The sequence below is a fragment of the Zootermopsis nevadensis genome, unplaced genomic scaffold, assembly GCF_977971745.1.
Source record: "Zootermopsis nevadensis isolate Lab colony 2312 unplaced genomic scaffold, Znev_1.0 Znev_ptg000039l, whole genome shotgun sequence".
Classification (NCBI taxonomy): Eukaryota; Metazoa; Arthropoda; class Insecta; order Blattodea; family Termopsidae; genus Zootermopsis; species Zootermopsis nevadensis.
In genome coordinates, this window is record NW_028259171.1 from 72796 (window position 1) to 99061 (window position 26266).

At 41.3% G+C, this 26266-nt stretch overlaps 2 protein-coding genes across 6 annotated transcripts; both read left to right on the plus strand.

Moving 5' to 3' along the window:
• The first annotated feature begins 15011 nt into the window (after positions 1 to 15011).
• Positions 15012 to 16172, plus strand: LOC147871769 (uncharacterized). Its single transcript, XM_087360165.1, has one exon. It carries the CDS (start codon positions 15012 to 15014, stop codon positions 16170 to 16172), a length of 1161 nt encoding a protein of 386 aa, XP_087216291.1.
• Positions 16173 to 18093: 1921 nt separating this feature from the next.
• LOC147871770 (protein regulator of cytokinesis 1-like) lies at positions 18094 to 26036 on the plus strand. 5 transcript variants are annotated; one of them, XM_087360144.1, is made up of 8 exons: positions 18101 to 18323; positions 18864 to 19110; positions 20268 to 20491; positions 20708 to 20855; positions 21228 to 21386; positions 21786 to 21965; positions 22929 to 23009; positions 25059 to 26036. In XM_087360144.1, the coding sequence occupies exons 2-6, from the start codon at positions 18925 to 18927 to the stop codon at positions 21807 to 21809; spliced, it is 741 nt and encodes a 246-aa protein (XP_087216270.1). In that variant the 5' UTR covers positions 18101 to 18323; positions 18864 to 18924; the 3' UTR covers positions 21810 to 21965; positions 22929 to 23009; positions 25059 to 26036. The 5 variants fall into 5 exon arrangements, with proteins under 5 accessions (XP_087216271.1, XP_087216270.1, XP_087216267.1 ...); XM_087360141.1 differs by having other exon boundaries at positions 18102 to 18323; positions 18858 to 19110; XM_087360143.1 differs by lacking the exon at positions 22929 to 23009 and adding an exon at positions 23120 to 23180 and having other exon boundaries at positions 18102 to 18323; positions 18858 to 19110; positions 25059 to 25138.
• The last annotated feature ends 230 nt before the right edge of the window (positions 26037 to 26266 follow it).

Consider the following 26266-nt stretch of genomic DNA (forward strand, 5'->3'; position numbering starts at 1 on the left):
TACACGTCAACATATCAAAAGCGGTGGGGGGGGGGGGGGGGCAAGACACGATAACGCCCGTGATTTTAACACCACCCAAACCTGTTTTATCACGGACTCCAAACGCAAACTCTAACCTAAATCTTCACAAAACAATACCGGCGTTTGCATGTATCTACATGACTGAAACGTTCATGATTATACAATTTAATGCCAAAGTGGGCACTACCAGAACACGCCAAAAACATTCCTCCTTCGGAAAGTAACATATGCCACTTTGACACACACCAACTAGAGATACCACACGTTATCAATACAAGAATGTTTCATGGCAGTGCTGGGCTGAATTCTGGAACAAGTGCGGATGAGAGTCCATCCACAGTTAAACAAGTGCAGACAAAACGGCTTTCGCAATGAATAATGCAGAAACAGATTTTTATGTTTTAATAAAAAGAGTATTTACAATTTTCATCTTCATAACAATCCATGAATGAAAACGACAGTGAACGTTCAATGCCACAGCACGCAGTTCAGGCTATAAAGAGGCTGAACCAATAGCACTGCTCGAATGAAACTCATTTCGACCGATTTCAAAAGTAGGCCTACTGTCTGTGGTTAGTACTGCGGGTGCACAATGACTCTAATTAGAATCAAAGGCAGTGTCTTAAAATAATGCCGCATGAACTTCGGTTAATTAATACTAATTGAAACGAAGGCCACTTGGAGAGGCAAATTCATTAAAGGAAACGAACTATTGCCCGATTATGGGGCTCCTAACACTTAACAACCAACGGATGCTTCTCATGCATTCGAAGCATGAGGTGCGGTACACGGCGCCTCACTGACGACGACGTTTAACATAGCCTGAATTGTTTATCCGGTAGTACTTTCGACCACTTGCATCTACAAATTCGTCCACGAACAATACATCAAATCTGGTTTGGTTTCATATAGGATTTGAGACTTTCGCGGCGAGTACAATCAATAAAATCTTCTCGGGCAATCAGCCGCGTCAAGTGGTCACCGTAGTAAACCGACGTTTCGGGAACCAACTCTGTCCCCATCATCAGGGTTCTGATGTGTCTGGCTACCTCGGAAGCCGCGACTCGCAGCGTGTTACATGTCCCACCCACATCTTAACCTCGGCACTAAAGAAAGGAGAAATACTCCGGACAGAGCAGAACGTAAGTGCATCAGACTACAAGAAACAGAACGCCAAGTATACCTTACACAAAGGCAGGGCTGGTTTAATTTCTTTGAAGAGGCGTTTTAATCTATAATTATGAAGTAGCTTCAAGCCGTGACAAGCTATCACGTGTGCAGTGTGTAGGCGCGGGTTTATTTTTTTGTAACTCTGATTATAAATACAGTTCCAGGAGCTGTTCAGACGGAACTTAATTTTGCATGAGATGACATTGAGCCTCCTCGCGCCGTATAATGAACCATCACCCCCATTTTACGACGCAACTAACGGAGGTCGATTACAGGCAACCGCCTCATCCTACAGCGACTGGGAACTGCCCGTGTTTAAACACGACTGTAAAATAACGAGTCACAAAAGAAAAGCATTATTCTCCGCAATGCAAACACGGAGCGATCTCAAAGCAACTTCACACATTTCAAGTTTTGAAACATTTTTAACTACCTTTCGACAACTCCACTGTTCAGATGACATCGTAAGAACATGACTGAGGCTCATCTGGTCAAGACATTTCCAGCTCTTTATGGAACACGAAAGTTCATCCCCCGGTGAACCCTACCTAACCTAAGCCAGATTAAGTTCACCTCACTCTATGGCAGGGGTGCTCAAACCGTCGCTTGGGCGCGCCCTGGTATGTATGTGCATATATATTATGTGTCACCCTGTTGACAGAAAATATTGTTACCTAATACGAGAAAACAACATCGGCAGTATTTCACAGTGACTATTACTGTGAGCAATTGTTCTACATACTCACTAACAATGTCAAATCAAAAATAGGACACAAGTCACTAATGGGAAATACGATTAAAAACTGCAACAACAGAAATTAAACCCCACAATGAAAGATTACTCAGGCAAATCCAGTGCCAAATATATCAGCACAGACCGGTTTTGGTAAAGAAAACTACTGATTAATATGAACCTGTCTGGAACAGTAGTAGCATCTTGAAAAAAAAATGACAACAAATTTCCAATATGTAAGATGTGAGGTTCTCACAGCGGTGAGTGTGAAGATTTCTGTCTTCTGGGTTGCTGCGCTGTGTAGTCTGGTTGATGTTAACCAACGTTTCGGAGGTCATACTGCCTCCGTCATCAGGGCGATTCATCGACCATACTACACGGCGCAACAACCCAGAAGACAGAAATCTTCGAAGTTCCAATACATTTTCATTTTCCTCAATCGTAAACTTGTGGCTCTTATTTCGATTGCGTGAAGATGATTTTTAATAAAGAAGCTTAAATAATAATATATTTGATCCGCTCGAGCTTTAAATATTCAATGTTGCTATATGATTGGAAAAGATTGATCACCCCTGTTCTATGGTTTAAACAGGACGGACTAAGGGCCGGCGAAGTACGGAAAAAGTTACCCGGAAAAGAATAACTGAATGTATGTATGTGGTTTATTTTTTTATCAGCTTCAATTGAGAGTTTTAAGAGTCGCGATAACAAAGAGAACTCAGCTGTTGAGCGCCGTATTAGCGGATCGCCATAAAGCGGAGCGCCGAAAAGCGGGGCCCTACTGTACAGTCATGATGGCGACGTGCTTGTACTACAAACTTCATTTCGCAGCGGTCTAAATAGACATACACAGATTAAAACCATTTCATTTACAATTGCTTTCCGTTTCATTTCACTACTGCTTTCAAATTTACATCGTGCTAAATTGAAGTTGGTGGTCTTCTGCTTTGTTGGGTCTGTATACATGGTACTTAGTTTTCAGCCAGATTTTATCCCACGGCTGGCAAAGCCCAGAGTTGTTGCAACACGTGTTAAGGTAAACTGCTCTGCGCACATGAATCACCAAGTCAGCTGACCGGGGGGGGGGGGGGGGGGGGGGATCGCTTCGCTACTTTACTTGAGCTTTCCAAATCTGTTTCCAGATTTTACATATCACGAACGGTTTAGATTCTACAAACATTTATTTAAACGAACAAAGGCGCATCGCACCTCACGCTACTTCTGCGTCTGCGCAGTTCCGTCATACTATGCAGAGATACTCAATTGTAAAGCATGTATAAAGGGAGTATTTAGAATAAAGCCAATATATAAACTTCCTTTCATTGTATTCATTGCCTAAATATAATTCAATTACAAAGCCGTATTTACGTCAGATTCTCCGGAAACCGTGGTTCCACTGTCAATCTTTTCCTTTTCACCTATCTTTTATGCCGATCCTTTAGCTAGTCTCTGAAGCTGGGCTAACCTGCAGACAAGCGGTTGGATGGGGTAGTTTTGTGCATGACTGTACACCTCGCAGTGTATATACAAGGACAGTTCATTCAGTGACCTAACTGCACATGCGTAATGGACAGAGATTTCTCTCTTAGCTACATCATCCATGCATTTGTCATTCTGCATTCCAGTTGTTAAGTTACAAGAGATTCTTTTATTCGAGTATGAAGCTCCCGGCAACGACAAGTTAACCACCCACATCCATCTGAGCTAGGAAGTGTGGAGCACACTCGTTCAGCGCGGGTTTTAAGCACACCGACAGCCTTGCAGTTACACGCACCATATTGCTATCTACCCCGCCTTCATCTAGGTAGAATATTTGTCTTCCTTCATTGCGAAGCGTTGTAGTATTCACTAAATACCTCCCTCGCCTGATTATTATGTCCGGCCTTTCAATCAAGATCTTGCGCTTACCGAGACATTTCTTCCACTTAGACCATAAGTGAGTGGTCCCCAACCTCTTTGTGCCTATGGGAACATTTGACTGTTAATGAGATCGTGGCGGGCACCAACTAATTAACAAAGCCAAATTTTCTTTTCTCTGGACAAATAAGATATGGACGCCAAATAATACACAAAACAACACGACGTTAAATGATACAAGAAACTGTGCAATCAAAAATACGTACTGTCTAAAAGTACAATTATTATTACTCAAGTGGGAAGTTAGTGTGATGTTTGGCGCTGCATTTCATCGGCCATTTTTTCAAATTTGGGAGTGTAGGATGATGTTGCTGCTCGCAAACAATCATCAAGATGGGCGTCAGTAAGTCGAGATCTGTGCTTTGATTTAATAATGTTAATGGTTGAACGGCCTTCATTATTCAGTAAAACTTCTTTCCGTATCAACGCGGACGCCCGCGGGCACCGCGTTGGGGACCACTAGTGTATGTCATATCGCCCTCACATCTTCATAACCGTAATTATCAGAGTGAATGATATGCTGTTTGCCAGCCAACCACCAACCTCACATTCCTTTATTTGATTACCCTAATAATATGTTGTAAATACGTCTATATTTTCGGGTCAGTGCCATTCGGCAAAAAGTGAAACGAAAAAGTCTAACTGCATTGTTATGTTACCTTGGAAACGTCAATTGTTTACTCGGCATTATTGTTATCTTGCAAACGTCACCTGTTTAGTCAATATTATTGTTACCTAGGATACGTTACACGAAAAAGTGAAACTGCATTGTTATGTTACCTAGGAAACGTCATCTGTTTACTCGGCATTGTCGTTACCTACGAGGGTCGCTCATTAAGTAATGCCCCACATTTTTTTCCTCAGAATATATTTATTCAAGATGGCTGAAATTTGGTGACAATATAAATCAATGTTTCCCTCACACATACTATTTTTCCACATAGTCCCCATCAACTTGTACGGCTTTACGCCATCGTGGAACAAGTGCGTGCATGCCTTGCCGGTACCAGCTCTTGTCCTGTGCACGTAGCCATGTCCTCACTGCTTGAATCACGCTCTCGTCATCTTCAAATCTTGTTCCGCGGATAGCATCTTTGAGTGGCCCAAAGAGATGAAAGTCGGAGGGTGGATGGGGCAGCACCGTCCAACCCAATTTGGTGATTTCTTCCCGGGTTCTCGGACTTGTGTGAGGGAGTGCATTGTCGTGCAGGAGCAAAATTTCTGCTGGATGCTTGTGAGGCCGAACTCGTCGGAAACGCTTCTTGAGGGTTTCAGGGTCCCGATGTACGCGTCTCGCACCTCTTGGCATTACATCCACAAGAATGAACCCATCACTGTCCCAAAAGACAGTCATCATGACTTTTCCGGCGGAGGGAGTTGTCTTGAATTTCTTCTTTCTCGGTGATTGAGGGTGAATCCACTCCATTGACTGCCTTTTTGTCTCCGGCTCAAAGTGGTGTATCCAGGTTTCGTCACCTGTAATGATCCCTCAGCATCAAAACGCTTCCAACAATTCAGAAGAAATTGTTTTCCTTTGAATCCTGCGGTCTGCTGTGAGACTTCGTGGAGCCCATCTTGCGCACACCTTCGAATATGCAAGAGCCCGGATAATTGCAATTACACTTCCATTGCTGACTGAAAGCTGTTGGGCCAATTGTCGAGTTGTGACGCGCCGATCCTCACGAATAATGGCATCCGCGCGGTTCAACATGTCTGGAGTGGTGGCTGTGGCAGGACGCCCAGAGCGCGGCAGATCATGGAGCTCGGTTTCTTCACTTCCTGAAGCTTTAACTCTCTTAGCCCAGCGACCAACGGTGCTCCTATCGACTGCACAGCTTCCATACACAGCACACAAACGTTTATGAATGTTCACCACAGTTTCTTTTTCAGCAAAAAAGAATTCAATTACAGCTCGTTGCTTGTAACGAGAGTCGTTCACAGACGCCATTTTAACAGTTCACTACAGCTCCGCCATCGGTTGGAATCATTTGAAACTCCGTACACGAACGCGAGAAACATCAAATCTCAAGCATGTAAAAGTACACTTTTCTATCTTCATTATTGGCTGAGAAAAAAAATGTGGGGCATTATTTAATGAGCGACCCTCGTATAAAACATTTCATTACATTACCTTACATTACATTCAGCTACCACAGATCCATCTTAAGCGTAACTAATTCAAGTTGATTAAGCAAAGTCTTAATCAAACTTTACTCAATTGTAAGGCATGTATAAAGGAAATATTTAGAATAAAGCCAATATATAAACTTCCTTTCCGTATAGACGTATTTACGTCAAATTCTCCGGAACCTTAGTTCCACTGACAACTTTTTTCCTCTTTAGTATTTGTCCAGCTTTGGCAGGGTCTGCTTTTCCCCTCTCTTTGGAGGTTTTGCTTGATCTATGGGATATTTAGGTAGGACTCCTTGGACGAGGGATCGGCCCGTCTACCTGTCCTCTTCCTGTACACAGGACAGCACAACATCCATGGCTTGAGTGGGATTCGAACCCACGGTCCCAGCGGCACAAGGCCCAGGCCTCAGACCGCGCGGCCACAGTGACGGCTCCTAATAATATACGGCGAAGATCTCAAATTTTGGACCTTCTCATTATGCAGCTTCCCCAGCCCACTCAGGGCTACATTTTCCCCTCAGCGCCCTCAATATGAGCTCTTTCCACCACGTCAGGGATCACGTTACACGCCGATACGAAGAACAGGCAAAAATAGATTTAATATAATCGACGGGAAGACCAAATATTCTGAAGTGCAAGCTAGCAGTAAGCAAGCATTCCACGAAACGTCGAAGAATCACGAAATTTATACCAAAATCGGTGCAAAGAAACACGCGAAATTTTGTATACACACAGACCGCAAAATATACCTAAAATTAGATTCAAAAAAATGCTTATCTCGGTTGCTGTTCGTGATATAAATAAAGGCTTGCATAATTTGAAAACTTACACTACACTATTCTGTTCTGTTCTTGAATGGGGCAGGCTGAGATGCCGAGGCTAAACAGAACACTTGCGGGTTCTAAGAAACAGACACGTACATAAAACCTCGTACTTCAGATCAGGTAGTCTGTAAATCCATATCGGTCATGTGGCTTCCCCCTATTCTTCTAGAAGAACGAAACTAGGCAATAAACAAAGCTCGCTCTGCGATTTTTCAACGCAGCTCAAAAATGCATACGCATGCGCGACAGATAATTAATTACGACGTCCTAAAGTGTCTGAATAGGAAAGCTTTAAAATGTTTTTAAGGAATGATCATTTATATAAATATCACCATACTGACCAAAAGAAATAATCATGTAATTGGTATTGAATGAAATAAGATTCCTGTGAGCAAATCCAGATGGCTCTCCTAAACGCCGCCGTCTACAGGACATGACGTGGAGACTGCTACATGCGTATTACTTAATCGAAAGTGTAGTCTTCGTTTTGATTAGTCAGGTCAACGACACTTCTGGACACATACTCGCCGCTGTGAAAACCTCAAATCTTACATGTGCAGCTACTTCGGAAAGACAACGAATATCTCAAGTATCATTTGATCTAAGTCGCTTCTGGTGCACCTACTCTGATAGCATCTGCAATGAAACCATCCTTCCAGGGTTCAAGTGCCTTAGTTTACAACGAAATGGCACACAAAGCCTCTGCTTCCACTGACAGTGACAGGAGATCCAAATCATAAAAGACTTCTTGTCGGCTACATTGAAAACGTCCATCCAGAACAGCAAGTTGTAAAAAGAAGCCCATTTCTAGGCCCCCCTCGGTCAACAGTCAATGGCGAGAAACTCTGCCTCCTTAACCCTTTGAAGCCGAAGATCGTCTGAATATTATTTATGAATTCAGTCCGTACCGCGAAGAAAACACTACACCTCACCATTACGAAATTCAGCTGGCTAACCCTTTGAAGCCGAAGAAGAGAGAGAGAGAAAGAGGAAATTGGTGGGGGAGAAGTGAGAGGCACTACTGTTATAAATGGGGGAGGGGTATAAAGTTGGTTGTGGGCTACGAAGGTTCCCAGGCAGTGCCCGCTCGTCCTTCTGGTATGAATAAGTATAGTGAGGACAAGGGATTTAGGAGACGGGATGGGGTAAGAAATAGGGAAGGGGGGAGTTGTTCCGAAGCTCGTCTTCATAATATTTACGAATCCAGACCGTACCGCGAAGAAAACACTTCACTTAACCATTAGAAGTCGAATCAGGCGGTACCACATAAGATTTAACAAAAGAACATCCCGGTCAAACCCTTAACCATTGTATCAAAAAGCGAAAGGTCCAAGGCCCTTATTGTCACGTGACGGCTGCTGACGTAGAAAAGTCTTTAAAGGAAAAATTAGCCTGCACAAGACTTCTCCCTTTTAGGGAAAATTGACCTCTGGTGCACCCCTCATCGCGGTACCAACAGCGGCTCATTCCGACGTTGCAATATCCACTAGTATCTCTTAAAATATACAAAAACAATAATTCTGCCTGTTGTTTTGTATGGGTGCGTGCGAAACATGGTCTGCAAGCAGAACAACACAAGCGCGGCTAGAATAACAATGGCATTCTGTAATTGTTTTCAAATTTTAAATCGAATACGGCGATCCGATGCGTCTCAAATCTGGAAGGAATTAAGATTTCGTCTCATAAATAACTTTTACGTCACGTCGTCGCTACACGGAAAGTCTGGAAGAAAGACGTTCAAGCCACTGAGTGTCGCCTCTCTCTTCCGATTCAATAAATTAACAAAGCCAAAATTAATAAACTCGATCAATTCGGATACAGTAAGAAGTATCAAATATCAAATCACGCCTCCTTCGTTTATATAAACCAGATTAATATGCCTCGAAGGTATCACCACCTTGTCGAAGGCAATCTGCCGGGTGAGGAGGCTTGCGTGCTCAAATGACCCTTAGGGCTATGCCGGCCGGAGCTTTGGCTCATGGTAGGGTTACCCAAGCCGGACAGGTCTAAGGAGATGCGCTAGACTAAGAGTGATACCCTGGTCCTCCAGGTTGGGGGTTGGGTGTAGGGCTAACAACCTTTCACCTTTAAAAAAATATGTGTTACGAAAAAATCAACCAAGCCTCGGATCAGGACGGACTCTTTGGCACGACCACAGCAATTGAAAAAGGACATGAGATTTGGTACTTGGAACATTAGGAGCCTCTATAGGGCTGGGGCACTGAAATCAGTGTGTAGGGAATTAGGGAATTATAAGTTAGACTTAGTGGCAGTGCAGGAAGTGCGATGGGAGGGGGAGGGCATGATCCCAGTGGACAATTTTACATTTTTCTATGGAAAGGGGAATGACAATCATCAGCTAGGGACGGGTTTTTTTGTTCATAGCAGAATTAGGGCAGCAGTTAAGAGAGTAGAATTTGTTAGTGACAGGTTGTCTTACGTAATTTTGGAAGGACGTTGGTGCGACATCATTGTCCTTAATGTTCATGCCCCAACTGAAGACAAAAGCGATGATATCAAGGATAGGTTTTATAAAGAATTGGAATCAGTATTTGATACATTTGGCAAGTATCACATGAAAATTCTGCTAGGAGATTTCAATGCAAAAATTGGGAGGGAGGATATCTTCAAACCCACAATAGGCAGCGAGAGTCTCCATGCACTTAGTAATGATAACGGTGTTAGAGCAGTAACCTTTGCTACGTCAAAAGATTTAATTATAAAAAGTACAAAATTTCCACACCGTGATGTTCATAAATACACTTGGACTTCTCCAGATGGCAGAACACACAATCAAATAGATCATGTTTTAGTAGATAAGAGAAGGCAGACAAATGTAATTGATGTGAGATCATTCAGAGGAGCAGATTGCGACACTGATCATTATCTGGTGGTAGCAAAAGTGAGGGAGCGGCTTTCAGTAAGCAGACGAACTAAACAAAATTTTGACACAGAAAGATTTGATTTGAAAAAATTAAGTGAGGGAGAGGCAAAGGAACAATATCAAGTTGAAATTTCGAATAGGTTTCAAATTTTAGAGACAAATGAGGATAATGAAAGTGTGGACATCAACAGGGAGTGGGAAAATGTCAGAAACTGCATCAACATTTCAGCAAAAGAGAAACTAGGATACTACAGGAGAAAGCAAAATAAGCCATGGTTTGATGAAGAATGTTCAAAATTAATAGATCGAAGGAAGCAAACAAAATTTCAATGGTTGCAGAACCCAAACAAAACAAATGCGAATAATCTATGTAACGTGAGACGTGAGGCTAGTAGAACCTTTAGGACTAAGAAAAGGGAATACCTGAAGGGCAAAATTGCTGAACTTGAGACAAATAATAAGGGAAAAAAACATCAGAGACCTGTACAGAGGCATTAATAACTTTAAGAAAGGATATCAACCCCAGACCAATTTGGTAGAGGATGATAGTGGCAATTTGCTTGCAGATCCAATAAAAATTGTGAATAGGTGGAAAAATTTCTTTAGCGAGCTCTTAAATGTTCATGATACTGGTGATATTAGACAGATTAAAATGCATACAGCTGAACTGTTGGTGCCAGAACCTAGCTTAGATGAAGTGGAACTAGCCATTGGGAAGTTGAAAAGTTATAAATCTCCAGGAATTGATCAGATTCTGGCCGAATTAATTAAAGCAGGTGGCAAAGGGTTGCATATGAGGATCCATAAGCTTATTCAGTTAATTTGGGATAAGGAAGAGATGCCACAACAATGGAAGGAATCCATAATTATTCCTATTCATAAGAAGGGGGACAAGACTGAGTGTGGTAATTACCGAGGAATTTCGCTGCTATCAACCTCATACAAAATTCTATCCAACATTCTTTTGGCAAGATTAACCCCATATGCGAATGAAATTATTGGGGATCATCAGTGTGGGTTCAGACGAAACAGATCAACGATTGATCAGATCTTTTGCATTCGTCAGATACTAGAGAAAAAATGGGAGTTCGGTGGGACCGTACATCAGTTATTTATAGATTTCAAAAAAGCCTATGACTCTGTGAAGAGAGAAGTGCTATATAATATTCTTATTGAATTTGGTGCACCAAAGAAGCTAGTGGGTCTAATACAAATCTGCTTAAATGAAACCTGTAGCAAAATTCGAGTAGGTAAATACGAGGGTCGCTCATTAAGTAATGCCCCACATTTTTTTCCTCAGAACATATTTATTCAAGATGGCTCAAATTTAGTGACAATATAAATCAATGTTTCCTTTACACATACTATTTTTCCACATAGTCCCCATCAACTTGTACGGTTTTACGCCAGCGTGGAACAAGTGCATGCATGCCTTGCCGGTACCAGCTCTTGTCCTGTGCACGTAGCCATGCTTGAATCACGCTCTCGTCATCTTCAAATCTTGTTCCGCGGATAGCATCTTTAAGTGGCCCAAAGAGATGGAAGTCGGAGGGTGCCAGATCTGGACTGTAGGGTGGATGGGGTAGCACCGTCCAACCCAATTTGGTGATTTCTTCCCGGGTTCTCAGACTTGTGTGAGGGCGTGCATTGTCGTGCAGGAGCAAAATTTCTGCTGGATGCTTGTGAGGCCGAACTCGTCGAAAACGCTTCTTGAGGGTTTTCAGGGTCCTGATGTACGCGTCTGAATTGATGGTCGCACCTCTTGGCATCACATCCACAAGAATGACCCCATCACTGTCCCAAAAGACAGTCATCATGACTTTTCCGGCGGAGGGAGTTGTCTTGAATTTCTTCTTTCTCGGTGATTGAGGATGATGCCACTCCATTGACTGCCTTTTTGTCTCTGGCTCAAAGTGGTGTATCCAGGTTTCGTCACCTGTAATGATCCGGGACAGAAAGACCTCTCCCTCAGCATCAAAACGCTCCAACAATTCAGAAGAAATCGTTTTCCTTTGAATCCTGTGGTCTGCTGTGAGACTTCGTGGAACCCATCTTGCGCACACCTTCGAATATGCGAGAGCCTGGATAATTGCAATCACACTTCCATTGCTGACTGAAAGCTGTTGGGCCAATTGTCGAGTTGTGATGCGCCGATCCTCACGAATAATGGCATCCGCGCGGTTCAACATGTCTGGAGTAGTGGCTGTGGCAGGACGCCCAGAGCGCGGCAGATCACGGAGCTCGGTTTCTTCACTTCCTGAAGCTTTAACTCTCTTAGCCCAGCGACCAACGGTGCTCCTATCGACTGCACAGCTTCCATACACAGCACACAAACGTTTATGAATGTTCACCACCGTTTCTTTTTCAGCAACAAGGAATTCAATTACAGCTCGTTGCTTGTAACGAGAGTCGTTCACAGACGCCATTTTAACAGTTCACTACAGCTCCGCTATCGGTTGGAATCATTTGAAACTCCGTACACGAACGCGGGAAACATCAAATCTCAAGCATGTAAAAGTACACTTTTCTATCTTCATTATTGGCTGAGAAAAAAAATGTGGGGCATTACTTAATGAGCGACCCTCGTATGTATCTGAGACATTCCTCATCAAGAACGGTCTAAAACAAGGAGATGCTTTGTCTCCCTTGCTCTTTAACTTTGCGCTAGAATACGCCATCAGGAAGGTCCAAGGTAGGCAGGAGGGTTTACAATTGAATGGGACACATCAGCTATTGGCATTTGCTGATGATGTTAATTTATTGGGGGACGATATAAGTACAATAAAGAGGAACGCAGAAGTTTTACTAGAGGCTGGTAGACAAGTAGGGGCTGGAAGTAAATTCAGAAAAAACTAAGTACATGTTAGTATCTCGTAATCAGAAGACAGGCGGGCAAAATTATCTTAGGGTAGCCAATAAGTCCTTTTAAAGGGTTACAAAGTTCAAATATTTGGGAACAACAATAACAAATCAAAACGATACTTGTGAGGAAGTTAGGAGGAGACTAAATTCCGGAAATGCTTGCTACTTCTCAGTCCAAAATATTTTGTCTTCCCGTCTGATTTCTAAGAACCTGAAAATTAAAGTATACAAAACAATAATCTTGCCTGTTGTTTTGTATGGGTGCGAAACATGGTCTCTCACTCAGAGGTAGGAACACAGATTGCAGGTGTTTGAGAATCGGGTGTTGAGGAGGATATTTGGGCCTAAGAGAGAAGACGATGGGGCGTGGAGAAAACTGCACAATGACGAGCTTAAAAATCTGTACTGCTCCCCCAGTATTGTGAGGGTGATTAAGTCGAGAAGAGTGAGATGGGCGGGACATGTAGCGCGCATGGATGGGACAAGAGGTGTGCACCGGGTACTGGTTGGGAAACCTGAAGGGAAGAGACCGCTGGGGAGACCTAGACGTAGATGGGAGGATAATCTCAGGCGGGATCTATGGGAGATAGGAGTTGAAGGAAACTGGATTTTGTTGGCCCAGGACAAGGTCCGGTGGAGGGCTTTGGTTAATTCGGTGATGAACCTTCGGGTTCGGTAAGCCATCTAGTTAGTTAGTTAGTTATGGGTGTGTGTGTCCGTGTAAGGTGTGGATATTTTTGTAGGGGTGGATGTCTAGTTATGTGTGTAGGGTGTTCTACGGAGTGTAGTAAAATAGTAAAAATGTCTGCCGCAATCACATTGCGAAGAGACTGCTTCATAGTGTGGTGGCCAACACATCTTGGAAAGAGAGAGTTTGTCATGTTTGAAAGGCTCTAAGTTGCAGGTACTCTTGGCTTTGGCCGCAGCTTGTCACCAAAGATGTGATTCCTCTTCCTGGAAAGAATATGGTATTTCCTTTTATCAGCTTCATTCTCAGTTCAAACTAATGCCACAGGAAGAATTTCAAAACGTCAGTCATTCTGAATCTGTTTGGAAGCAGATGGGGGGGGGGGGGCTCTGCAGTTTCACTCATTTAGGAAATGCGGTGATGAAGATCTCTGGCATAGCTATACCGGACAGTTTTGATAATAGTGGATGTCGGTTCTCTGACCCAGGAGGACTTTAAAAGTGTGCTGACCACGCATTACTTAGTTTGTATTTTCTCTATGTAAATCTGTAAAGAGATGTCAAAGCGGGAGGTATTAAGTGTTGATTGCTGCATGTGCCAAAATGAAGTCTGACGAAGGTAAGTTCGTGTTCTTAAGTATGGTTACCAGGGGACTTGGTCATTGGGTGTGTTATAGATGCTCGTGAAGTAAAACCTGGTGGCAGAGGGGCTGTGTAGTGGCGACATATGCAATAATCGTTTATAGTGCTTCCTTCATTGAGCTGTAATTTACAAAATCCCACCTGTTTTCATAAATGATGGAAGATATTTAGGTTATGGAAATGTTTGGTAGTTTGTGTCTTATAGGTGATGTTGGTCGGACTTTTCAAATGACGCAGCTCGCGAGTCGTCTACGCCCTCCTGCAAATTTAGTTGTGAGAAATTATCGAGCAGGGAAAATGTCGCTGCTGAATTTGCGTGATGTCTTGAGTGTCAACATGAAATGTGACGAGGATAAGTTCGTGTTGGAAAGGACGTGGACGATTTCACTGAGTGATTTATAGGTAGACGTGCAGGTATTCAAGATTTGTGTCTGGTATCGATCTGAGCAGGGTGTCGAAGGTTGCTGGGTTCAGTAACAATCCGGTGACCGAGAGGTTATGTGATAAATGTGCGCTAGGATGTAGGTCATCCAGTGGCGAAATTTTGGTTATTTGTTTCATAGTCTCCCCCGCAGGTATTTCCACCTTGGCGTGGTGGGGGGGCTTGGGTGTCCCGATAATCCCGAGAGCTATGCCGGCGGTAGCTTTGCTACCGGTAGGGTCTCCCAAGCCGGACAGGTCAAGGGTAGGGACCAGACTAAGAGAAATACCCTGGTCCTCCAGGTTGGGGGTTGGATCGTAGGGCCAACACCCCTACATCTGTAAAAAAATTATATATGTTGAGAAGCCTCTATTGAAGCCTCGGATGAATGGGAAAAAGAATGTACGGCAACGACCTTGGCGACGGAATATGGCTTTCGAATTTGGTACTTGGAACGTCAGAACCCTTTATAAAACTGGAGCCCTACTATCAGTTATCTCACAAATACAAAAATATAATATATCAGTAACAGCTGTCCAAGAAACCAGGTGGCATGGGAGTGGAATTAGTGATGTTAAGAAGCACACTGTGCTATATAGTGGGAAGAATGAAGGTAGGCATGAATATGGAGTAGCATTTATCGTAGGACCAAGATTTAAAAATAACATTTTAGATTATCAAGCCATCAATGAGAGAATGTGTGTGATGAGACTTAAGATGAAATTCTACAATGTAGCAATGATTAACATATATGCCCCAACAGAAGAGACAGAGCCGAACGAGAAAGATGAATTCTACCATAAACTGGAAAGGGTGTTAGATGCCTTACCATCGAATGATGTTAAAATAATTTTAGGCGACTTTAACGCCAAGATAGGAAAGGAAGAGGAATTTAGAAGCATCATTGGGAGGAACAGCTTACATGATATCTCCAATGATAATGGGAGAAGACTGATAGACTTTGCTGAGAGTAAGAATATGGTAGTAAGTTCAACACAGTTCGCACATAAGAACATACATAAGCAGACATGGAGGTCACCAAATGGTCAAGTGTTTAATCAAATAGATCATGTATTAATAGATAAGAGAAGAGCTTCGGGAATACAAGATGTGAGGTCATTTAGAGGGGCTGACGGAGATACAGATCACTACCTCGTTAGAGCAAGATACCTGTGTAAGATAACCAGGATACCTAGACAGAATTTGGAAAAAATTCCTAAAATTCCTAAAATAAAGGTGGTGGCTTTGGAAGAACAAGAAATTAAATTTAACTACCAACAATCCATTGTAAGAGAATTTGAAGACCGGAAAGATAAAATGGAGGAAGGAGTCGAGACTTGTTGGGAAGAGTTGAAAGCAGTGATTAAGAGAGCAACGGAAAAAAATATCGGATATGAGGAAAGGATACCAAGGAATGAATGGTATGATGATGAATGTGCAGCAAGTCTCGAGGAAAGGAATGTAGCGCGTAAAATATATCTGGGGCGCCCAACAAGAATTAAATACAAAGAGTATCAGGAGAAACATAGAATAGCGAATCATATATGTAGACGGAAAAAAAGAGCAGTATACAATAAACGCTTGGAAGAAATGGAAAATAACTTCAAAGAGAACAACCTTAAACAAGCTTATAAAGAAGTGAACTATAATAGGAAAGGCTATGCCCCCAAAACAAACCTGATTAGAATTGGAGATGAAATTATTGGTACAACGGAAGGGATCCTGAATAAATGGAAGGAACATTTCCAACAGCTACTTAACACCGAGGCAAGTAAGGAAGAGACCGGAAGGAGCATCATTGAGGTAGAGGAAATGGAACTAGAGCCACCAGATAGACTGGATGTGTCCCTGGCCATAAAAGCCCAAAAAAAGAGGTAAGGCCCCGGGCATAGATAATATACCAGCAGAGTTAATTAAATCGGGTGGAACAGCATTGGAAAACATAATATATACTCTCGTGAAGCAGATATGGCAAAGAGAGCAAATACCCGAAGAATGGAAAATCGGATTGATATGTCCAATATATAAAAAAGGGGACAGGTTGAATTGCCAGAACTATAGAGGTATAACCCTATTATGTACGGTCTATAAAATATTTACTTATTTACTGCGGAAAAGACTGGAGGAAGATTATAATAAAATTATAGGGGAATACCAATCAGGCTTCCGCACTGGAAGGTCGACAATAGATCAAATCTATACTGTGAAAGGTATAGCTGAAAAATTTTGGGAATTTGATCTCAATCTCTATCATCTATTTATTGATTTTCGAACGGCATATGATAGCATAAGTAGAGAAGGACTATATAAAATCATGGCGGAACAAGGGATACATTCAAAGATGATACGACTGGTAAAAATGACTATGTCTGGCTCCAAGGCCCGGGTTAAGATCTGTGGCGGTATGACTGACCTATTTGAAGTTGGATCGGGACTTAAACAAGGGGATGGTCTAGCACCAATGCTCTTTAATCTTGCTCTGCACTGGGTTGTTAAACAAACCAAGGTGGATCTCAATAGCACATTATTGTATAAAAATGCCCAAATAGTAGGATATGCCGATGACCTCGATATAATGGGTCGAACGCTACCAGCATTAGAAGGAATATATAAGGATCTGGAATTAGGAGCTGCTAAAGTAGGGCTACATGTTAATGAAAGGAAGACTAAATGGATGATACAAAGTAGAGATAGACAAAGAATAACGATCCAGCCTAACATGACATTGGAGATATTCCAAGAAGTACAAGAATTTAAATATCTTGGAACAATCCTGACAAGTAATAATGATGAGTTGACTGAAGTACAAAGTAGAATAACAGCAGCAAATAAAATATATTTTGCGTTAAAAAGGATTATGAAATCTAATTGTGTACATAAAAGCAGTAAAATAAGGATACATAAGACCATCATCAGGAGTATCCTCTGCTATGCAAGTGAGCTCTGGACACTGACAAAGAAAACAGAAATGATGCTGGGCGCACTTGAGAGGAAGATTTTGAGAAGAATCTTTGGACCAGTTCAGGAAAACTCGAAGTGGAGGATACGCTACAATCATGAGCTATATAGACTATATAAAAGTGATGATATAGTAACTCACATTAAACTGAGAAGGTTGGAATGGGCTGGACATGTTTACAGGATGGAAGAGTATAGGATACCCAAAAAAATATTGGAAGGAACAATATATGGGAGAAGGCCAGTGGGAAGACCTAAAGGTAGATGGCTGGATGCAGTGACGACTGACTCCAGAAATCTCCTTGGAACAGCAGCTTGGAGAAGGATAGCGTTGGATAGAGAGGATTGGAGGAAGAAGATAGAGGAGGCTAGGGCTCGATTTTGGGCTGTTACGCCATAGTAGTAGTAGTAGTAATTTCATAGTGCTTCGTGCTAAGTTGATTGAGCTGTAGTTTATTGGGTGTGGTTGGTTTCGTAAATTATTTTAAGATTTTTGAGGTTATGGAAGTGTTTGGTAGTTGGTTTCTTATAGGCGACGTTGGTAGGCTAGTTTCTCCTTCATTTTCAGTACTTTAGTTCCTGCCATTATTAAGTGAGAAGATGTCACTAATGGTAGTCACAGAAGTAAGTTTCAGATGCTTATAAGTTTACAATCTGTGGAGTGGTATTTCAGGCAGCATTTGGTTCGGCAGTGTCGTGTAGTGTTCGTTGACGGTCATGTACCTCAGAGGAATTGTCGGCAGATGAAAGGAGAGGTCGTCAGGGTGCGCACATAATGATCATCGAATATCCCTCGTGCTCCAGGCGGTGGCGGGATGTGTTCGCTGTTTCTCTGACGTTGGCGTCCCTGCGTACGAGAAAATGGCGCAGCTCTTGTGCTGGTATTGTTTCCTTCGGACGGTGTGATGGTAGGATGCATGCTCAGTCGAGTGCAGCTTCACTCTCTTATATTGCCAGAGCGTGCAAGTTTATTTGAACTGATGTTTGTCATCTTTCTCCTGTGTGAAGTAACTTGTATGTGGAAAGGATGCGGCCTTCAGACCAACTAGGGAGAATATGGCTGCACTGAACGTATGTAGCTTTACTGTCTACTTGTTAATTTAAGCAGTTCTTGATTTGGGAATTAGAATTTTTTAAATAATTTTCAAACCTGCAGAAATATTCTTTAACCCAGTATTAGGCCAATACAAGATGTGTTTTTAGACCTTCCTAAATATTTTCCTCCTGCTGGTTGGTCTTATCTTTTTCTCTGCTGTGGGCAATCTATCCAATCTCATTATTTCGACATCTTTCCAGTGTTGTATAAAATTTGTAATTCTTCATTGTGTGTTTTTGTGCATAAGAGACTTTATTGTGTTTGTCCATCTAGGTCTACTCTGTTTTCAAGGAAGACTGTGTTTTTTTAATTGGGCTGTTAGTCCCCATGGAAAAAGTTTCAATGAACCCCTGGGGGGTGGGGGGGGGGGGTTGCAGCTCCCTCTTAAGGAAACACTTCACTCATTTTTGTGTTATTTCCTGTCTCAAAATCTTTTTACCTCCAGGGAGATTCTGTATATAAGCTGAGAGCATGTGTTAAAGAATACAGAAGTGAGCTAAAATTCCCAGTTTCAGGGGATGAAGAGACAGTGGAATTTTTCGTGATGACAGCAGTGATCATAACCATCCTCCTCAAATGTCATTTCCACCATCTTATGAAAATGAAATGAGGTTAAAACAACAACTGGAAGATAAAAAAGCTGAAGTCGCTGAGTTGCGTGGAAAACTCACGCAACTTTGGGACCGTCTCCCTGAAGAATACAGGCACAGAGAAAACTTCCTCTCTACTCATGGAGACCACTCTTCTGCTACTTTGAAAGCTGTATGTGTAACTTCTGTTCTTTAAGAAAATAAAATGATGTTCTATACATGCCCCTGTAGCACATCTGGGTGAGGACAAAAGAAGCTACCTTAATGGAAGGCCTCTTTTGTTCAATTGCCTAGGAATGCTAGGACACTACACTACAGAAATTCCTTTGTATAGCATTTCCCTTAAGAGCTAAGCCCTATTGTTAAATCTTAAGGTAGGGCAATGTCTAATGGCACTACCTGTAATAACCAGGTTGACTGATGGCCTTTGAGACCCCTTTGTTACAAAATTTAGGCTTGGGTCTCAAAATTAGGGGATCCAATCAAAAGCAAGGATGTGCTGCAGGTACCCCTGGTTTTGGAGAGCTGAGGGTTTTTTAGTCCTGTGTGCAGATGCTTCTAGGCTCTTCCCTTTTGGACATCAAGTAATTCGGTGGCAAACTGCTCAGCCACAATTCGGCCTATATATTGGATATTGTACCAAATTCTATAACTACCAAAATTTATAAAAATTTGATAAAATATATTGGGACTGCATACATCGGCAAAGGCGAGGTGAAGAAGTGTACTTGGGTGATTTAGTAAGTTATATAGACAGTGTGAACATTTGTGTACAGTTTAATTCCAATTTATAACAATAAAGCTGGGCTTGTTAAAACCTACAACTGTGTCATAAGTCCGAGCGTCCGCTGCATCACCGTGAGTCCGGCTGTTACACTAACCTGAGTGTACAGACGGCGTGTTTTATCGGCTGGAGCTACCCTGAGCAACCATCTCTCGTGGACACAAGAGGTCCACTGGCGCCCAACAAAATAACCAAGAACAAATTAAAAAAGGGAGATCGGTTACAATATCTTCCCCTTTCTTCTTCCATTTATTCATTACATGTCTGTACGTCCTTTCCTCTGTGTTTCTTCTGCATCCCTGTTATTTTATCATTCTTACCTCTCATATTAGAAGCACTTCTAGAAGCTGCATAATGGTAGCAGCTCCTGTAAACTAGAATGTTTTGAGATCTAGCATCATTATGAAAAACTGTTAGGTGCCTCCGGGAGCACAAACAAAACAGTCATTAACTGTATCTTATTGTATATATTGATTGTTCTTGTGTTTGTATGAAGTAAGAGGTGTCCAACACTTCATACAGTTTTAACATTTTCATAATTACAGTTGAAGGATGAAGTAAAGAGATGCGAAGTACTGAAACGCCAGAACATCAAACGCTTCGTCGAGAAGATTCGAGAAGAGCTCAAACACTGGTTTGATAAGTGTTTGATTAGCGAAGAAGAGCGCGCGCAGTTTCGACCATATTCTTGCGAGTGTTTCACTGAAGATCTCTTGGAACTACATGAACTTGAAGTCCAGAAGTTTCAGGCTCACTATGAGCAAAGTAAGTAAGTGATTCGTGATCATCAAATTTTTGGAGTGAGCAAATAGTTGTAATGTATGACTTTTTATGCAGTTTGGAATTCAAGGTGTTAGCAATTCCAATAGGTACCGAATTCCTTGCATGAAGTATAGGAGAATATCAGTACGAACATTTAAAATTGTCACTTTTGCAGTAGGCTTTTATTTTTTTAATTTATAAAACTTACTGCTTTTGCTTTCAGTGAGATTTTTGAATTGGCTTACCAGCGCCAGGAACTTTGGGACAAGATGTTGGATTTAGAAAATAGAGAAAATGACCCAAACCGGCTATTCCATAACCGTGGAGGCCTGCTGCTAGTCGAAGAGAAAGAAAGGAAGGCAATCAAAAAGGTAATCTGATAAAGTGCCTCTTAAATAAATAAATACATTTTGTAATTTCTAACATCAGTTCTGAGTGAGGCCAATAATTTTGAAGTATAAATGTTGATTTAAAAAAAATGGTGGCTTGAAGTTCATAGACCTGGGGGTTTGAATCTGTACGTACACATCTGCCAGTGCATTTCTGAGATGTTAAACTTTTCCTCAGTTCGCTTCGCTTGCAAACACTTCCTTAGAATCCGTCACACTGTTGGTCGAGGAAGGTGGAGCACTTGTCTTTTTTCATGATCTACAAATGATCATTTATCAGTGGCAAGGTTTGGGGTTCCGTCAGAGAATTAAGTTGATATGTTGCTGAATTTTGGTCGTCTTCCCTCTCGTTAGGATTTGCCGAAGGTTGAAAAGGAGCTTATGAAGTATGTCAGCCTTTACGAGGAACAACACAAGAAACCTTTCAAGATACATGGCCAACCAGTCTCAGATGTAATTAATAGTCGGTGGGCATTGCACAAAGAGCATAAAGAAGAAAAAAAGAACGCAAAGGTGAGTAACTGACTTGACATCTAGATTTACTGATTGTTTTAATCTATTGAGATTATGAAACTGCTGCGATGGGCTGGTTCAGCTGCGTCCGGCAGACGATGCGGCGGTTTCGACGATCAAGAACAGCCGATTGACGGCTGAACTCATCGTTGATGCCCAAGAATATGTGTCAGCTTAGAGTAGATGTTTTAATCATGGGAGTGATTCTGATTGTTGATTTGAAAGTACGGTTAGAAATGAAAAGTCACGTGGCTCAAGATAGGGCCCAGTGGTAAGGTTTTATGATGACGCTGATCTTTGGTGGGATGAATAACAGTGAGTTGCATGAAAATGACCCTGTGCCATGAAGTTGATTACATATAAAAATAATGTCTGTCATTTCTTTATTTTATTTTGCAGAAATTTGCAAGAGATGCTGTTTGATATTGAATCCAAAAATGGGATCTCAATTAAGAGCTCCTAAACGTAAGAATGCACCAGGAACTCCTCCTCCTCGGTTCACATAAATTACGGAAGGTGGCCAGAATTGAAAGGACTGCTACCTTAGGGACCATCGCTCGTCCTATTCAGCAAACTGTGGTATGTTAATTTATTTATTTTTCCACCCCCCCCCCCCCTCCCCCAATGCTTGTTTTATTTCTGGTCATCACCTTTACTACTGTTTTCTAGGGACAGTACCTTTTCATTTCCTGGATCACATGTAGATGCTGTGAACACCAGATGCTAACCGTGGACTTATTAATTTGATTGCTAATGTGGAAAGTTGACTCATCTGAAACAAGCACTTTGCACACGTAGGCGTAACTCATCTCTGTCGATGCAGTCGAGAATCAAAGCTGCTTAAGGTTATATGTGTGTAAATGCAGGAACTTGTGAATAATCTTATGTACTGCTTTTTTGATGTGGTGGGTTTGTGTGATGCTGTCAAGGCAGATTTAGGCCAACTTTGTTGTTACACTTCATGAAGAGCAGGGTTTATTTAAATTTTTTTGTTGATTTGCATCCAGTACATCATCTGTGAGACAGATGGTGACAAACTTTTTGAGTTTCTCAGAGAGTGCTGCCATCTGGATAATGGAAGCGCCTGCTGATAACCGTTCGACATAACGCAAGACGTTACTAAATATATCAGACTTAAAAATTGCATGTCGTATATTTTCGGAACATTTGCAGCTGAGAACAATCCACCTCATACAGATTATTAAAATAAAAAATTGTTTGAGGTTGAGTTCTAGCACAATTCTGGTGATACAAAATGTGTGATATTTTCTTGAAGCAGGTATTCTAATCACCAGATATCTTGCAGTCACCGTGAATAATACAAAAAATAAATGTGTAATAAACAGATTCAAACACTACAAAGATTTCTTCTAGTCTTGAGACATGTGTTCTGTCTTTGATATCCTTAAAACCTCAAAATGTAAATGTGTTTTCTGCATTCATGTAATGAAGTACTTATACTTTTGTGACATTCAGATCAGAATATTTTTTAAAACTGAATAATTTGGCACACATTGTACTGTGTTACTGTTTATTTTTTAGGTTCCTAGGATTATTTTTGCTCGAGTAGGAACAAATAATGATACAGAAGCTTCGAATATGACGACGTATACAGACTTCCAGGTTTGTGGTAAATGATTATTTGGGAAATCAGTGTCTTTATTCGCTTGGCACAGAATGTATAAACCTGCCTGTTCTGTCTGACCTGTTGGCACCAGTGTTTCTGCTTTCAGAATAATCTACTGCCAACTTCTGATGGTGCCACTGCTTGTACTTCTGATGCTCTTGCATGTGGTTAGTTTATAATTTCAGATACTATTCCTGTTTACTGGTGGCAGATAGAAATAATGGTTGTACAGTGAAACGTCTATCCATCGTTCCCGGATGCATCGTCCGTTTTGTTCGGTCCCGGATACACCCCAGATAAAATAATGTTACGCTTTCCTGCTTCTATCGTTCCTCGAACTATCGTTTTATCGCATCGATCGTTCAAAAATTTTAGTCCCGGCCCACAATTTTCCCGCAATGATCGTTTCTGAGAAATTAAAATGCTGGGTTTTGAGATAAATTAATACCGAAAGACGCACAATGTTTTTGGAATACACAGTAGCGGTAACCTGTTATGTCGCCCAACCATTCTTTTGGAATGAGGGGTGATAGTTGGAGTGAATGGCGGTGCCCATTGTCAGATATTTTACGAATTTAATTAGGGTGCACTCATATTTCGTTCCAGCGACGCCAGATGGCATGAGCAGTGTGAATTTCTTCACAAATGCTTTTATTACAAGTACAAAGGAAAGGCGGGCGGCACTTTTCATTCTTCTGGTTCATCTCGTTTCCAGCGGTTCAGGGTCTTCTACAGCTACGTTTCGTTGAGTTCGGCAGTAATAGTATTTCCATTCTTCCTGTTATTGTCCGCGAAGGGGGTGGGAGTGGTGAGGAAGAGGAAGACGACGAATGCGAGCCCAAAGCTGTGCCGAGTTTTGCCGAAGCATTGGCAAAAGTGAAGTCGTTCTTTTATGCGCGTAATATTAGTGAACGTGACGAGGAAAACATTTTGAACGTGGAAAGGGCTCTGTTTGGCCTAAAACGTGAAGTTTCGACAAACCAGTTGTCCATCAAAGACTTTTTTGGTAAAAAGAAGTAACTTTGAAAGAGAAACGTTCAGTTTTTTAAATTTTTTTAATGCTTTCCTGCATCTATCGTTTTCCCGTATTCATCGTTTTTATTTCCCACCCCCACCGAAAATGATGCATCGAGGTTTCACTGTAGGTGTAGCAGTTTATCTGTAATTGTGGGTGAATATGCTATATGGGGTGAAATGAACAGAACTAGTTTCTTTAAATAATTGGAGGTCCATAGACAGTTTTTAAAAATTCTCACTGTATGCAATTTTTACATAAAATTTATACGGTGTGGAGAGTTCATATCATGGTCTTTTTTTGACTCCTTGTAATCTTGAAGGTGATTACCGATGTTTTATGAGGAACGTAGCGTCTGTCTTTATTCTTGTTGTTAACTGCGATTTCAACCTGTGTTTGCTGTGTCATGTTAGTGATAATTATATGATGATATAAATAAGTGTCTCTACTTTGTTCAGTTCTTACAATGTGTGTAATACTTAACCTCTATTGGCTGTGCTTCACATCCTACACACGGTCCAACTGTCTGTGTATTGCAGTAGCATACTTATAAACAGTTTAACTTTGGATTAAGGTCTGGTTGGCAGCTGTGTAGAATGAAGGTTTAAATCCCATGTGATAAAGGCTGACGAGCATTTCCCTACAAATATTGGTGATTGTTTTAAAATGTATGTCAATTAGTATAAAATTGTTTTATGTCACAGATCCCCCTGAAACATTATTTTTTTGGTAATAGATCCTAATGTTTCTGTATTTCTAACAGCAGAGCCCAATGATGATAATACTGAGCAGTTTCATCCCTTTCCCCATCTTGACAACCTAGATCTTGTTAGAAGTACAAACATCAGGTTCTTTGCAAGAAAAATAATTATAATGAGGCATGTTATTACATTATTAAGTAGGAGTTTGGTGTACTGTGAATATTGATGCTACTAATACTAAGTTTGCTTACATAATGTCCTTGCCGCCTTTTGCTAGTATGCTCATATTGTAGGTGTAGATGTATTAAATTGAATGATACTTGTTATAGGAACATCTGGAAGTGTTAAAGCAACAAGAGACATGCAGAAGCTCCGTGGTCGCAGGTCACTGCCTCCGTGAGCGTAACACCCCTGCTAGAACCCTGTCTAAAATACCTTCAAAGATTTTACTGCCACGTAGCACGAAGAAGATGTCATAGGCACGAGTAACACTCGTGAAACCTCTGCGGAAAAATGTTGCAGCTCAGGGGTCTTCATCAAGACTGTGCAAACTTCCTGGGGCACACCGAAAACCCCAATGAATCAAAGAGGCACAGCAGTAACGTGCCATTTAACGACTCGTAGATGACAGCTCCCGATAATTATGTGATTTGTGGTGTGAATGTCTTGTACAAATAGTTCCCTGTTAATATATTGTATATTTGTTTCTTCCTCTTTAGGGTAACTTGCTAAGACTACGGAAATACTGTCTGTGAAATTGAGTAGATGTCATTTGAAATTAGTTGTGTTCTGTGGTGGTATGATGTTTGTCGGTATAGGAATATTTTATGTGAAGTGCAGTAATGCATATATTTAATTTAAAGTATTGTAAATTTTGTCCTCAGCGGTTTGTAACTTTGTTCACACACTGGAAATACTGCGTGTTCTTCCTGACCATTTTTTTTAACATTTTGTGTAAGATTCCTGGACAGTAATATTTTTAAACTTCATAGTGTGTTGTCCTTACTAACATTAATTGTGCTGGCTTTTGTTGTTTTTAATTCTTATATGGAGAGTATATTACTTGTTACAACTTTGTACAACAAAACGTTCTCCTCAATTAATTAACTATGAAAGACTGCTGGTTGAGATGTTATTTAATGACTTTGTGTTTTTAATTGTCCATTTTAATATGTTAAGTACTTGTATGATATAGATTAGTTTTATACTGTTGAACTTGCTGCAAAGTGCAATTATTTTTAACATTATTATATATAACTATATGTCATCAGTATTGAATTTGATAATAAACAATTAGTATTCTATAAGTCTCCTTACTCAACATTAAGGTGTACTGTTTGTTTGTTTGTCGTCAGTGTTCCGACTGGTTTGATGCGGTCCTCCATTTTCGCCTATCTTGCGCCAATCTCTTCATTTCCACACATTTTTTGCAGCTCACATCCTCAAAAATCTGCGTCACATATTCCAATCTTTGTCTCCCCCTACGATTCTTCCCTTCAACTGTTCCTTCCATTACCAAATTAACCAATCCTGGGTG

Bases quoted from the DNA above. Each gene is read 5' to 3' on its own strand.
- LOC147871770 (XM_087360144.1), top strand. From the start codon at position 18,925: ATGTCATTTCCACCATCTTATGAAAATGAAATGAGGTTAAAACAACAA. The intron at 20,492-20,707 runs GTAAGTGATTCG...TTTTGCTTTCAG, and splicing joins GCTCACTATGAGCAAAGTAA to TGAGATTTTTGAATTGGCTT. The intron at 21,387-21,785 runs GTGAGTAACTGA...TTTATTTTGCAG, and splicing joins AAGAAAAAAAGAACGCAAAG to AAATTTGCAAGAGATGCTGT.
- LOC147871769 (XM_087360165.1), top strand. From the start codon at position 15,012: ATGAAATTCTACAATGTAGCAATGATTAACATATATGCCCCAACAGAA.